This window comes from Alligator mississippiensis, chromosome 6, assembly GCF_030867095.1.
Source record: "Alligator mississippiensis isolate rAllMis1 chromosome 6, rAllMis1, whole genome shotgun sequence".
NCBI lineage: Eukaryota > Metazoa > Chordata > Crocodylia > Alligatoridae > Alligator > Alligator mississippiensis.
In genome coordinates this window covers 80492611-80508714 of record NC_081829.1, presented here as the reverse complement: position 1 = coordinate 80508714, position 16104 = coordinate 80492611, and the positions used below count along the sequence as shown (strand labels likewise).

General features: G+C 41.0%; 1 protein-coding gene across 7 annotated transcripts in view; it reads left to right on the top strand.

The window, feature by feature from the left end:
- DOCK1 (dedicator of cytokinesis 1) overlaps positions 1-16104 on the top strand; it is a 555371-nt gene that overhangs the window by 298508 nt on the left and 240759 nt on the right. For all 7 annotated transcript variants that reach the window (XM_059730036.1, XM_006259204.4, XM_014611383.3 and 4 more), the window contains one exon: positions 12663-12757. In XM_059730036.1, coding sequence (XP_059586019.1) covers positions 12663-12757 — 95 coding nt within the window. The remainder of the gene's footprint in view (positions 1-12662; positions 12758-16104) is intronic.

Sequence of the window (16104 nt, the reverse complement as noted above, 5' to 3'; positions counted from 1 at the left end):
GTGCTGGGGCTGGGTGTTGAGGAGCTTCCCTAGGACCAGGCAGTGGGAAACTGCACCAGCATCACACAGCTTCCAGGCAATGGGGAACTGAGCCAGGGCTTGGGCAGCTTCCAGCTGCATGCAGGAGGCAGAGGATAGAGAAGGGAGCAGGAAGAGTCAGTGCAGTGCAGATGCAGCTTTCAGCTGTCCAGCCTTGGCACAACTCCCTTCAGGCTGGAAGCTGAGCTCACACCCCAGCTGGCAAGTGAGGAGCTGGGACAAGTAGTGCCAGCACAGCTCCCAGGCCCTCACATGGGTGCAGGCAAATCCCTTCACTCATGACTGGCCACCAAAACTATCTAGCTCGCGCCAGACTGAAGCTGGATTGTTCCGGCCCATAGCTTGAAACGGTTTCTGGCCCCTCTTTTAGCATATAAAAATTGCTTAAACTAAATAGTAATCTAGTTTTAAGATGATAAAAAACTTGATATTTTTAAAGAATGCATACTAATCTGTTCCTTCTCCCACTGGGTTTTGCATGGTCAAATTGAAAAGCACCTTCTCTTATAATATGTCAGTTAAACATACTATACAGATATACTTATGGATAAAATAAGACTTTGATTATTCTGATGCAATATTAAATGCTTATTCAAAATGGAAAGGAATAATTTCCCCAGTGGTTCTTCCTTCTTCTCAGTGGGAAATCAATTTAGTGAACTAGGTTGATCTCCTTTTGAAAAAAGAGGTCATTTATGGTTTTTGAAATGATGTTAAATAATCAAACTATAGTCAGGAGTTTGAAGAATTTGTGATCTATATACTATGCTGCCCTATCACATAATAACAGTCCCCTTCTTTTTCAATTTCTGCTGTGTCTTGACCTCATATTATGCCTATTGAATGTGGTCTTGGATTTAATAGCAGAAATTCTTTTGTAGTCTAGTCTAAAATTCTTATCTTAGATCAGCTCTGTATTATGGGCTTGCATTATAATAGACCATTTTTTCACTTTTACAGCTTCTTTGAATTGCTTATAAACTAGTAGATGTTCTAGTACAAATCTTGCTGTCATCAGTTTTGAGACATACTTTTTGTCTTGAATTAAAATGTTGCCTCTTTTGAATTACTTTAACATTGCTCTTGATTTGTAAACGATAATTTATGCTAATAACAGTAATATATATGGTAATCTGGTAACATGTCTAATATGTTAACAGTAAATAATTATATGTTAAATTAACATTAAAACATAAATGATACGATTGGATGTGTAATGATAATGGATTGTAATTCCCCTGCCAAAAGGGAAACTAGTAAAATAATTGTTTAGTAACTGTAGCGAATAAACTGGTTAGTTTTTTAATATGAACAATACCTAATAGAGTTATCAGCACAAAATTACAGCATACAAATCAATAACAAAAATGTTCCTTTTTCTTTTTTTTACACATCAAATAGTGCTTTATTTAAACTGTGTCACTTTCTCTTCAGTGGAAAACATTTATGTTGTATTTTAGTGAGAGGGAAAACTAATTATTTTCATTAAAATGGTACTTGTTTGGCTGTGTTCAGGATGGACACTTGAGTACACCTTGACACCTAGCTTTGAGATTCCATTCTTTTTTATATTTTTGTTAATTTTTAAGATGCATTATTCAGTAATTAATATTGAAATCAGGTTTCAGATTTAATAACAGTAGAATTACCTGCCATGCTCAGTGCCAACAGCTTTTATTGCTTGGTTGTGTTCCTAATATATGACTCCTTGTTTTGCCTTCTTCCTATGGTTAACATAACATAAGGCTATGTCCCCGAGTGTGGACTTGCCTGAAGGCTCTTAACCCTTAACTTTTGTGGTACAGGGAGGGCAATATGATCATTTTATAGGGGCCCTTTGACTCACATTTGTAATTTTGGAGATTATAAAAGATTAAAAGGTGCCTTAATCACAGTCTATACATTTTTACATGTGAACATAATTTCTGGTAGCACAAGGCTCTAATCTATGTACAAAGGCATAAAAAGTCCTGCAATTAGAAATTAAAGCTAGATGAATTTATATATGAAATAGAGAGGTAGTTATACTCCATACCTTTCCTTGTTTAAAAAAAAATACAGTATTTGAAGTAAGGATAATTCATAGGTGAAACAGTTTAACTCAAGCTCTGGTTTCTTCTCCATCATAAAAAGCTTTTTTACGTTAAGATTGGATACGTCTCTAAAAATATGCTATAGCTGAACCAGAAGTTTGGGGCTTGAGGCAGAAATGCTTGACAAAATGTTATGGCCTGTATTAGGCAGAAGGTCAGATTTAGATGATCACAATGGTTCCTTCTGGCCTTAAAATCTTTTCAAAGACCACCTAGGGCAGCAGAGTCCCTTCTTGTACTTGTCTAAAGGATCTGAACTCTGCTCAGATGAAGCTTTTTCTTCTAAAAGAGGGGAAGATCTTTCTCATTTACCAACATACCTTTTCCTGAGGGAGAATCGTCTGAGAGGAGTGATATTATTTCTGATGTTAACATCTTTGACTTCTTCCTTGTACATGATACCTTTAATTCCAGGTTGAGACCTTATACAGTTTTGGATGGTAGCAAAGTTTATGCCAAAGTAGATTGTGGAAGTGCTACTGAGCATTCCTTCCAAGGTCCTTTGTGCCCCCTGTAGATAGAAGCATTCAGCCAATACTTGAAAGGGAGTTGGTTTCAATTGCACAACCCCCAGCTGCTCTGATCATATGAAACATGTATATTCAGATCTGGAGATTTCTTTGCAGACTGTGAACCATGAGGAAAACTGAGCTCCATATAAATGTTCCAAATTCCATTTCTACTCCCATTCCCTTCCATCTTCCTTTCTGCAAGCATTCCATCCTCCCAGCTTTAGTGTGAGGAACTGGGGTAGGAAAGGAGGGTGTATTAGGTCCGCACAGTCTTTTTGATAACCTCAGCTCTGATTGTTGATTGTTTTATCCTAAAATGGGGTTTTTGTGATTTTTTTTTAAGCCATATATAGACATTCAAAAGTGTGTAGATGTTCAAACTTTTCTTCCCAGTGGAAAAATAGCCACTCTGGGAGGAAAAATAACCCAGGAGCAATCAGGGTTAAATTGCTCCCAAGAGTATTTCTCCTGGGAGACTGAACATCTATACATACACTTTCCCCTCGTGCCCTAGCCAATCCCTATGCAGCAAGCTGAGCAGGGTCGAAGCAGCCCCAGGTTGGCAGGATGACCCCCTTGGGCCCCCTGCCATCTGGCGCTTCTCTGACCTGGCTCAACATGCTGCAGTCCTGGGTGCATGTTCAAACAGCGTGTCTGGGAGCAATAAACTCCAACCCAACATGTTCTGGAGTTTATTGCTATTCATTAATAGTATGCACAGATGCTCCTAGTAAGTATCAAAGTTCCACCCAAGCCTAAATGGCCTATTAGGTTAGTCTTAACTCTTTAAGACATAACATTTTTCTGTAGGCAGCAGCACACAAGGAAGGGATGTGGATAACATTGGGTCCAGTCACTGTTGAAAAAAAGCCTTTTAGGCTTTTCTATATGTTTGGATTGCTATAGGCTCTATACAAAGACCCTTTCATGAGACAGACCCATTGAGGTTAGAGAACGATTTGCTGGATAATTAGAGATTTTTAATAGTTCCATATTAGGTATTGCATTTTCTTTATAATTTTTACTACATGGATGAGTAAATTAGTACTTCAGCAGCTCTCCTCTGTGTTTTATACCAAAGATAATGAACGTCGTTTGCCTTACTTTGACCTCTGTGCGTGTGTGTGTGTGTGTGTGTGTGTGTGTGTGTGTGTACAAAGGCAGGAACACATGTTCATTTTACGCAGCTTTGAAAAAAGTAGCTGTCAGTGCTTAGATTTTAAGTGAGGTAGGATATCTTTTTTAAGGCAAACAAAAATTGTGTATTTGCTACTATTTTGCTATTGGAGTTGAAATTTTAATAACACACTTTCACTTTACTCATGAGATTTTAGTGATTTAAGCTTCCAATAGAAAACCAAGCACCTTGGCTATATTGTTTTGAAAAGGTCATGCAGAGAGAGGCAAGCCAAAGCAAAGGATACACTGCTTTGACAAAGGGAACTTGTACATGTTTTTTGGAAAAGGTGCATCACCTGGCACATGTTGCTGACCTTCTATGATGCTTTATGGAAACAATAAACCTTTTTTATTAAATATTAATCCTGTAAAGAACACAGTCCCCTTATGAGGGGTTCCAATGATATATTTCAGCTACAAATTACATTGTTGTAAAGTTCTTTGCACATTATTTAAAAATGATTTGTCTGTTGTTTGCATTGTACTTTTTTTCTAATGTGTATACATATTGTGTTTAAATGCATCAAGCAAACCTATTGTAATACAAGGGTTTGTGCAGCATGTGCATTTACAGTCCACAGTTCATCTCCATCTTTGCTTTCCACCTCTTCATTATCTTGCTAATTTATAACAAGGTTTCAAAAGAGATGCTGCTGTTGCTTTCAGAGCCATGCTGTGCTCAGCTGTTTGGAGGTGGTATGTATATAGCCATTTGTTCTTTGTACCCCTGCCACAGCCAAACAGTTGACTGTAGTGTGCCCAGCAGCAGATCTTCTTAAAGCCAACTACAGCTCAGCTAAAGGAGGACAGATGGAAGAAGCAAGGATGGAGAAGGGGGGTGGAAAAGAGAGGGAAGTTCAAGTAGTAGGAGAAAGGGGAAAGGGAGAAGGATGCAGTGCAGCTTCTCATTGAACTGCTTAGTCGGGGTCTGTGAAGCGGTCCCTATTTGATTTGGATTTAGATTCAGCCCAAATCAGGGACAGTGATTTGATTAGTTGATTTGGATCACTGTCCCCGATTCAATTAGGCTGAATCCGAATCTGAAGATTCGATGCTGATTCAGAGAATCAGTGATTCGGACATAGACACAGCTTTAAATGTTTTTTCTATGTACATCAAAGTACCAGCGTAGCTTGGGAGTGCTGTGATGCTGGGGCGTAGGGAGCATCCCACAGCAGTGTGGGGAGACCTCCACGTGCTCGGCGGTGAACCCAGAAGTGGACCGGAAGAACTTCCGGTCCACTTCTGGGTCCACTGAGGAGTGCGCGGGCCCCTCCCCCCCCGGCTTGGTGATCGGCTGCAGGGGAACCCCAGGTGCCCCCCCAACTCAGGAGGCACCAGTCGCCAAGCTGGGGGGGCCCGGAGGGGGCCCCCAACGTGTTCCCTGGTGGACCTGGAAGTGGACTAGAAGTACTTCTGGTCCACTTCTGGGTCTGCTGCCAAGCGCTCTGGGGAGCCCCCTGTGCTTCTGTGGGATATTCCATGAGCCCCAGCATTGCAGCATTCACAAGCCACCTGCTACCTAGAGGTATGTAGAAAAAAACATTTAAAGCTGTCTCTTATGTCCGAATTGCCAAATCTTTCCGAATCTCTCCAGATCCATTCAGAGGGTTCCTGTTTGATTCGGAGAGGTTAAAGGGTCGATTCAGATTCAGAGATTTGGCCACCAAATCGGGCTGAATCTCCGCCGAATTGAATCAGGGACCAAAGCTTCACACAGCCCTAGTGCTTAGTTCATTATTTACATACTTCATAATCCATTTTATAGGTCGCTAGTATAAAACATCATTCAAAATGGACTTTGTATGAATTATAATAGCCTTCTACAGTATTTTAGACTATTAATATTTCTTTCGAGGATACAACCGTTTTCCTTGGAATCCACTAGTTTGGGAAGATTGTATCAGCTGCTTCTTAAATAAGCAAAGCAAGCAGCTGAATCCTGTGTGATTTTTAGATGAGTATTTCAGTTAATAGTCGCTGACTTGCATGGTAATTAAAAATTCCCCTAGCTACATGGCTCATGATCTGCCTCACCAAGGTCATTAAGGGCCTCCCTCGGGCCTGTTGCATGCACTGACCTTCATTGCTGGTGAATTCCTCTTCCTTGAAACTCAGCATCAGCTTCTGATCTGATTCATTCTGCCTCCCGAGTCCACTTTGGATGCAAACCTAATACCCCATGTCTCTTTTTTTCTCTGTTTGCGGAGCCTACTTAAAGAATCTGGGGAGGCAACAGCTGCTAACTGTTTTCCATCATTTGGAGGCATATTAGGTTTGGTAAGGATGCAACAGGAACTAATGTATTTTTTTCTCTAAAGAAAATCAGGTGGGGCTTTGTTTCTCAGAGAAAATGTAGTGATTTGTGTAGCATAACTTGATTTTTTTTTTTTCTCCCCTTAGCCTATGTAAATCTTATTGTCTGGAGAATTCAACATCACATCTACAGTTCCCTTCCAGGAAATGTAATTATCTGTTAGGTTCATTTAAAATATTTCACTTGAAATCTGAAGCAGTGACCCAGGACTGCTAGGAGTGAGAGGTGCCTTTCAGAGCTGCTTTTTGGTTAACCATCGCTGTCTGAGGGTGAAGCTCACAGAATATTTCAGTGGAGTTTAGGATTACCTGATCTAGCTCGAGCATCAGAAATAGTGTAGACACAGTGGAATGGAGCTCAGTGCAAGGTAATTTACCTTACTGAGAAGCTTTAAATGAGCAAATGCAAAAAGCTCTACAGGGGTGTAGGTTGCAGTAGTGTTGGTCTAAGGACATAGAATGCACAGTGGAAATCTATTAATCTATAAATCAATCTCTGCTTGTTACTTTGAAACCCTCCCTAAAACTTTAAGATTTTATTTTTTCTTGTCATGCAGGGAAGGGGAAAGCTTTACTTTTTATAAAGGTTTAAGCACATCTGTTTTCTCTTCAAGCTTCTCGTCCTTATAAGTTGGCAGGTGTGGAGCCCACGTGCCATCTGCTTGCTAGAACAGAGCCCTGGGGAAGCTTGGGGTGTCAGTATATAGCATTAGGAGCTGCTGATTCATTTTGTCATACAGGATGCTGGAGAAGGTAGTTGTCTGTCATCTAATATCCTCCTCTCATTGATTTCCCGTGCATCTTGTGTTTTGTAGATGGTTTCAAATTATTTTATTACGCCTGGGGATTTACTGGAGAACTTTTGGAAAATCACAGGCATGAGAACAGTAGTCTGAGATACACAGGTTATAGTGTTTAGGGATCTGAGGTGTAGAAAGAGATGGTTCCTTTTGTGTTACCACCCACCCAAACTACAAGACAGAGTCCCTTTCTCCTTAGCTAAATGAAAGGTCAGTTGTCAAGAAGACCCATCTTCTGGGAGTTCTTCTTGTTCCTTCCTCCTTGTCATAAACATGAAGCTCATTGGTGCCATTTTGAGGGCTGCAGAACTTCCTATACCCAGTGGCATATTAATTAGGCATCTTAGGTGAAGCAAGGTCAGGGTTTGCATAACTTGCTGCTTTACTTTTTCATTATCTTTTGGTTACAGTTGGAACAGTTTTGCACTGGTTCAGAGGACTGGGGAATGTGTCTTTCCTTAAGTCTCAGAGGAAACTGTATGAACTATGATTTTAAAAATCTGGATTGTTGCTCAGAATACAAGCTGAGCTGGTACAAAATCATCTCCTTTAGGAAGTATAAACTTCCAGGAGAACGTTAATTTAAGTACTGTATATACAGAAGGGTTGTATTTCAAAATCTTCATTCAAGAAATGGTATAGTCTGATGCCTGTGAAAGTAGGGCTATTAACGTGTAAATGTCAGTAGATTAAAAAAGTATGGCTGATTCAATCAATTAGTACAAATCATACATTACACCACCTTCATGGTCAGTAAAGTATGCAAGTTGATAAGCAAAATGCGTGAAAATTCATCTGCCACTGCACGCAGCTTGATCAGTTGTGTGTGCAAAAACTGAACAGCCGAAGCATGCAGCACAACTAATAAAGTATGAAATGGAATCTGCTATAAGAAATCAGGAAAGCATGCATCTGCCTTCATAAAATGTTCACAAAGATAAACTCTATGGAACCAAATCTACCTTCATTCATATGGGTACAACTCCCATTGAAATCTCAATTATAAGGCTATGAAGCAAGGTCAGGAAAAGAATCAACCACCTCATGCAGTAGAAAAAACTGCAGTTAAATGAAAGAAATATTACATGATGCTTAATCAGCAAAATATGCAACACGGTCATTAAAAGTATGTAGCTCTTTGACAAAGGCTATATGAAAAATTAGCAGTTTGCAGTTTGATCACTAAAGTGCAAATACATTTTACTGAGCTACAGAAGTACGTGCCTGGAATGCATTTTGCCTTATGCAACAGTAGCATCTCATTAGCCACTAGCAGTTCCAAATTTTAACTCAATTCTTTTAGTGTCAAAATGTCGTCTTTTGCGGATGCATTCAAAGGGGATGATTTTGGGGAAGGATTACATGGTAATTATTTCATTATTCTAGTGGCTGTTCTCTACAACATATTTTCTGTGGATGCTGATAGGCCTCTTTAGCTGTACTTAAAAATGATTCAGCCACTACACTTAAATATGATTCAGCAGATTGAATAAAAAACCAAAAAACAAAAACTATCCTCCTTTGATAGCTGCAGAATGCTGCATTAGGCATCTTAAGCCAATCATCCGTTTCTCCAGCTCCTACCTCAGTGTATACTAAATGTGCATGCTTAGGGACTCTTCTTGGATAAGATCTTTCTTGGCTAGCTAATAGCCGTACTCTGACAAAATCCAGAGAGATATTGTATATCCATGAAATATGCATTTCTTCTACTATTCTGTAAGGTAATAACCCATCCCTGGGGTATAGGGAAGTCCCTGACTCATGTCAATAGTGAACTTATCAGTCAGGGTAAATATTTAATAGGACAGTGAATCAGAAAGGTGAAACTGAACCATGGTACAAAATCTTGTAAGCCTTCAGATAAAGGGCTGGATGGGGGACAGTGTCTTGGATAGAGAGACAAATGCGTATCACTTTCCCCGTTTTTTGTAGAAATTTAACATTTTGAAGTTTGTGTTTTGTATATGGTCCCTATAAGCCCCAGCCCAGGAAAAATGTCCTAATACTGTCCTGGGACAGCTAAGACAACTGTGTGAGAAATAATAAGTGCAGTAGAGCTGGGTGGGAATGCACTGACTTGCAAGAAGAGCTTTCCCATATTCTGCAGTTTTGTTACATTAATATGAAAAATAAATATGGCATTACTGTCCCCCAAATTAAACTTTCCATGATAAATTTACATTAAGCTTTGCATTATAAATTGCAAAACATTTCTGATTTCTTATTAAAGTAACAAACTGCCTTATTCGATCAAGAGGCAAGGGTTTTGGTAGGTGAACGGAGGTTTTGAAGTAAATGCATTCTTCTTCAGATGTCTACTGCATTGAATACCAAAACTTACCTAAGTCTATCCCAACCATGTATATGGGCCAAAAAAAAAAAGTCATCTCACCTTACTTCTCATATATTTCTGAGACTTGGAGATTCATAGATGCTAGGGTTGGAAGGGACCTCAACTGATCATTGAGTCTGACCCCCTGCCTAGGCAGGAAAGAGTGCTGGGGTCAGATGACCCCAGCCAGATGCCTATCCAGCCTTCTCTTAAAGACCCCCAAGGTAGGGGAGAGCACCACCTCCCTTGGAAGCCCATTCCAAATGTTGGCCACCCTTACCATGAAGAAGTTTTTCCTGATATCTAGCCTAAATCTGCTCTCTGTCAGTTTGTGACCATTGTTTATTGCTACCCCAAGAGGCACTCTGGTGAACAGAGCATCCCCTGCTGCGTCCCCCTTATAAATTTATAAGCAGCCATAAGATCACCTCTCAGTTTTCTCTTGTGGAGGCTGAAGAGGTCCAGGTCCCTCAGTCTCTCCTCATAAGGCTTGTCCTGTAAGCCCCTAACCATACGAGTGGCCCTCCTCTGGACCCTCTTGAGTCTATCAATATTCTTCTTGACGTACGGCGCCCAAAACTGGACACAGTACTCCAACAGTGGTCTGACCAATGCTGCAAAGAGGGGAAGTATCACCTCCTTGGATCTATTTGTCATGCATCTGCTAATGCATGATAAAGTGTGGTTAGCTTTGCTGATGATTTTGTCACACTCACAACTCATGTTCATCTTGGAGTCCACTATGACTCCGAGATCTCTTGCGCTTCTGTGCTGCTGAGAGGGTCACTTCCCAGCCAGTAGGATATTTTTGCGCCCTAGGTGCAGTACTCTGCACTTGTCCTTGTTGTACTGCATCCTACTGTATACTGCCCACTTTTCTTACCTGTCCAGGTCTGCCAGCAATCGTTCCCTACCCTCCGGAGTGTGTACTTCACCCCGCAATTTAGTATCATCCGCAAACTTGGACAGCGTACACTTCACACCCACATCCAAGTCACTGATGAAGATATTGAAGAGTACAGGTCTAAGGACCAAAACCTGCGGGACCCCAGTACCCACATCATTCCAGGTCAATACCGACCCATCTACTACCACTCTCTGGGTGCAACCGATAAGCCAATTTGCCACCCACTGGAACGTGTAAACATCTTTATCACAGCCTCTTACTTTATTTATGAGAATGGGATGAGATGCCATATTGAAGGCCTTGCTAAAATCCAAGAAAACAACATCCACCTCTACTCCTATGTCTAAGCATTTTGTGACCTTGTCATAAAACAAAACCAGATTGGTCAGGCATGATCTACCTGTTACAAATCCATTCTGGTTTCTCTGTACATTATTTTTCCCGCTAGACTCCCACAAATATGATCCTTTATAATGTTTTCAAAGACCTTTCCAAGGATGGAGGTGAAAATGACTGGCCTGTAATTACTTGGATCCTCCTTCCTCCCCTTCTTGAAAATAGGGACCACACTGGCCCTTTGCCAGTCCTCCGGGACCTGACCCGAGCATCATGAGTGCTTAAACAGCCATGCCAGTAGTTCTGCTTTGACACCGGCCAATTCCTTCAGCACCCTCGGATATGCAGTTCATCTGGGCCTGCTGACTTGAACACATCCAGTCCATGCAAATGACTCTGCACCAAGTCAGCGTCGACTGTTGGTAGGCTGGATGCTCATCTAAAAACCCATTAGGAGACTTATCTTGAACTCTCTTCAGGAACACCGAGGCAAAAAACTCATTGAATAGCTCAGCATTGTCCCCCCTTTGTGTCACTAATTGCTCCGCCTTTTTCAACAGGGGTTCTGTGCTTCCCTGCACCTTCATTTTAATCCTTACATACCTAAAAAAAGACTTTGTTGTCTTTAATTTGTGTTGCCAGCCTCAGCTCTGTAGTTGCTTTGGCTTTTCTAACTGCCTCCCTGCAAGTGCAGGCCAAGTAGGTATACTCCTCCTTGGTAGCTTCCCCCTGCTTCCACTGCTTATATGCCTTCTTTTTTGCCCTTAGACTCCCCTGGATTTCCCTGTTTGGTCAAGGAAGTTTTTTGGCTCCTTTCTCCCTTTTCCCTCGTACTGGGATAGTCTCCCTATGTGCCAAAAGGATCACTTCCTTTAGGAATGACCACCCTTCCTGGACTCCCATCTTGCCAATACTCTTCTACTGTGGTGTGTTATTGACTAGGCTCTGAAGCGCACTGAAGTTAGCCTTCCTAAAGTCCAGCACTTCCATCCTACTAGTTATCTTACCCACCCTGCGCCATATGGTGAATTCAGTTGATTGGTGGTCACTGTCCCCAAAGCGACTACAAATCTGCAGCTCTAACGCTCCCCATAATGACATCATAATGTTTACAACGTTGTTCCTTATTATATCAAACGTATTGTGTGCTTGATCAGCTATTAACTTGCAGGAACAATTTAGGCTCACCTTAGGAAGTTCATGGTGTCCAGAAAGGAACCATTATGATAATCTAGTCCAGGAGTCGGCAACATTTTTGGGCAGAGTGCCAAAAACACCTGCAAACTTGACTTGTAAGATGTTGGTATGCCGAGGGCAGATGGTGGGGGAGCTATGAGCGGCCCAATCCCTGTTGTGGCAGTGCAGCCCTGACCCCTTCCTGCCATCTGCCCTGAGGTGTGTATTCGAAGCAAAATATCTTTGTGTGCCATGCTCTGGCACCTGTGGTGTGGGTTACTTACCCCTGATCTAGTCTGACCTATTGTATAACACAGGTCATAAGATTTCCCTAAATTAATTCCCCAACTAGAGAATATCTTTTGGATGAACATCCAGTCTTGATTTAAATGTTTCCAGTGCTTAAGAATCGAGCTACTGAAACCACTGAACATTTTTCAGTGTAAACTGGATCCTGAGTTGGTTTAGTTAGTAACCTTTTCCCCTCTTTAATCATACAAACAGTTTGTTTAATTAGTGCTTATATTAAAAAGGATAGATGTCTTCACTGCTACATTTATATTTTTCTTTGACTAGTTTGATATGCTGTATGTGTTAAGAAATCCAGTTAATCCAGGATATGCCTTATTAATTAATGAAAACTGAAATCTTTTTAGAAAAGCTATACAGTACTTGATAGAATTATAATTTGTTCCTTTTCACTGAATAACATATTTGGTTGATTACAATACATTACTATTAAGCAAATACATATTCTTGTTATAGGTCTTTTCTAAAATGGCATAATATTATATTTTCCCTTGTATTCATATATAGTACACTTTAACAGTAGTTTATGTTTTTACATTTGAAAAAGCAAGAGAGACCTTTTTGAATCTAGTCGTTAATCAAGTGAGTTTTCATCAGCACTTGGTATCATTTTTGATCTAAAAGAGTGGCCTTTTTCAAATGTTTTCCTTCTTATTTTAGGATTTTCTGATGGAAACATTCATCATGTTCAAGAATCTCATTGGGAAGAATGTCTATCCTTTCGACTGGGTTATAATGAACATGATGCAGAATAAGTAAGTACAGAGAAAAAGCGCTGAACCTTACTGAGATGACTATTTCATGTTTGATCTGAAACAACAGTGTTGCTTAGAAACAGTCACACACACAATGCAACAGCCAGATTTTTTTCTTCTGTGATGCAAATAATTATTTGAAAAATTGGCTCTAGAGATTGCAGTAGACCTGTTATTGAAAAAGAGGCAATAAAACATTGCTCATGGAGTCTAGCACAAATTAAGGGAGGGTACCATTGTTTTAAAAAGCATACACAAGGCCAACAGTTTTGGAATAGATAGGTAGGTGGAAGAAATTAAATGATTGAATTATCACTATCATCTATCATTTGATAATAACGATGATAATTCAGAATTTTCACTACTGTTCCTATTGAGGTAGATAGGTTTAGACACTATGCATCTCAGAAATCAATGTCTGTTGTGTGCTTGTTTGAGATTGTGCCATAACTGGATTTCTGATGATGTTAACAGAAGGTAGATAATACGTTTCCCTACATTCTAATTGAAGGGCATGTATTTTAAAAGCTGACCCTCTCAGCTTGGTAATGAAATGACAGGCTGTGAATCTTTCGAATCATGTTTTCTGCTTGATCATTACAGTACTCAGTTTAAGTATTTAATTATTATTTAACAGTATTCAGTGAAATATTTTACATTAGTGACATTTACTAAATGTCTCCCACACATTTATGTGTTCTCTGATGCAAGTGCAAGGAAAAAAACATCTTATTTCCTAGTTGCCTGGAGAAATCTCTTTTGTGCTTACTGTTAGCTACCATGGCTATAAAGTTGTCAGTTTATCTTATAAAGCCTGTCTTAGGGGTTCAGACTTCTGCCATAAAAATCCACTGTAACTTGAGTCTTGGCATATGAAATCTGCTCTCAAGAATGAATTTTATGGTTAATAAATTTGATTAAAATGGATTCAGCCATCCTTGGATTATGTTTATTGGTTATGGATATAATACTTTTGTGCTGATGTAACCAAAAACTCCACTACTTTAAATAAGGACCCTTTCCTATGTTAAATAATGATGAGGAGGTAAAGTTCATTTGATTTTGTTTTTTGGTGTTTTTTTTAAATGTAGCCCTGGTTGATAATCTCCAGTTACTTTTGGACTGTGCTGTAGATGTTTAAGGCCCTTGACAGACATTAAATTAAAGGTGCATTGGGAACTGATGCAGGATGCTAACAATTGCACTTCCTGCCATGGCACACACACATGGTAGCAGGCACAGTTGTGGGGATTGAGCATCAGATTCCATTGTGCCAGTGGAGGGGGAGCCCAGAATCATGATCCCAGGATCCCTCTGCACTGACAAGTAGTATGTTCGGCTCCCTGCACTCTGCTGGGAAGGAGCTCTGATCAGCTTATGGGGCTCCCATCTGGAGAAGTGCATGGTGTGTTCCCACGGCTGGGAACCCCAATCAGCTGACAGGTTTCCCCACTGGGGGAGCACATGGTGCATTCCTGCATCTGGGAACTCCAGTCTGCTGACTGTTATTCCTCCATTCATCATCAATCTAAGACGGGACTAGACAGGACTGCACTGGGTTCTTTTTGATGCCTGTCAATTCCATCTTCAATTGGTGCAGATGTTACTGGTTGTGAATTGTATTTCCCCATGTCATAATGAAGATGGTTGTGTTGCCTTCCCAAATGGCAGAATTTAGTGCCTTATGAACACATATTTGGATGGAGCTTTAGTTTTGATTTTGCTTTTGGTCTGCAAACTAACGTGGCAGAAATATAATAGCAAAATAGTAACCCTAGGGGGATTTTTGTTTGTTTGTTTCTTGTGGGTAGAGGTGTCAAATGCATAGTTCCTGGTTCATAAAATTAGCAGTATTTTGAAGTATGAAGTCCTGGATGATGGCTTTTGTCATTAAAGTACAAGTCTAAATAACAGCTGGACTGATATCTAAACTAAAGTAACACTGTAGATATAGGAGAGTGCCATGGCCTTCAGCCAGGTGGTATAATTTTTCTGATGTACTGGTCTGCAAAAGTGTTGTTTATATGCTTTGAGGACTTGACTCCCCAAGAAACTTGTTCACCTCTATTTTTAAGTTAAACACCTTTCCTTAAAATTAACTGGAATGCCAGCATTTAGATTGAATTCCATTATTTTTATGTGGGATTCTGAAATGGATTGAGCTCTCTTGACTTGTCCTCTTACAGTGAGGTGGGGCCTCCAACAATAAATATTTTAAAAAGTACTTTCCCTATCTGGTCTTTTCATTTTGTGAGATACTTAAACATTTTAAGGGTATAGACAGACAACAGTGATCTCATTTTCAAAGGATACCATTATACTTGCCCTCCTGATAGCTAACACCAACCCAGACATAGTAGGGGCTCAGCAAAACATGGTGGGACCCAACACATGACTGGGCGGTAAACATCGAGGGCTATAGGCTGTACCGGAGAGATAGGACAGAGAGGAAAGGTGGGGGTGTGGCACTCTGTCGAGGAGCAATACATATCCTCAATGAGTAGCACTGGGTCAGAGGAGGGGCAGACTGAAGTGCTCTGGGTTAGAATACAAGGAAGTCGGGGAGAAAGGGATTTAAAGGTGGGGGTCTACTACAGACCACCCAACCAAGGAGAAGAGCTAGACCAGGAATTCTTAAGTCAGCTTATGGAGGCAGTTAGGTCAAAGGATGTGGTCATCATGGGCAACCTAAACTTTCCAGACATCTGCTGGGAGGAGCAGTCAGCCAGGTCTGACCACTCATGTAGGTTCTTAGCTGAGATACAGGACCTCCATCTAACCCAGGAGGTGTATAGCCCCACCAGGGGAGATGCCTTGTTGGATCTGGTCTTGGCCACGGGCAGTGACCTGGTGGGGGGACTGCAGGTGCTCGATCACCTGGGTGACATAGATCATTGCCTGCTGGTATTCACTATCCAGTGCAAGGTGGTGAAGGCCTGCAGCAAGGCAGCAGCCCTGGACTTCAGGAGGGCAGATTTCAATGAGGTAAGGAAAATAGTCAGGGAGACACTGAGGTCCCGGAGGGGAGGGGAGTCGGGTGTCCAAGAGGAGTGGTCGTTCCTTAAGAAGATGATCCTCCAAGCCCAAAGGGAGGTAATCCCTACACGGATCAAAGGGAGAAAGAGGGTGCAAAGGCCCCCATGGCTCACCAAAAGCATCCGGAAACGTCTCCAAGCTAAAAAGGTGGCGTACACCCATTGGAAGGGAGGGGCCATCACCAAAGAGGACTATACCTCTGTTGCTCGGGACTGTAGGGGGGTGGTCAGGAAGGCCAAGGCAGAGATGGAACTGGGACTAGCTACCCAGATCAAGGACAACAAGAAGTCCTTTTTTAAATACATTGGGGG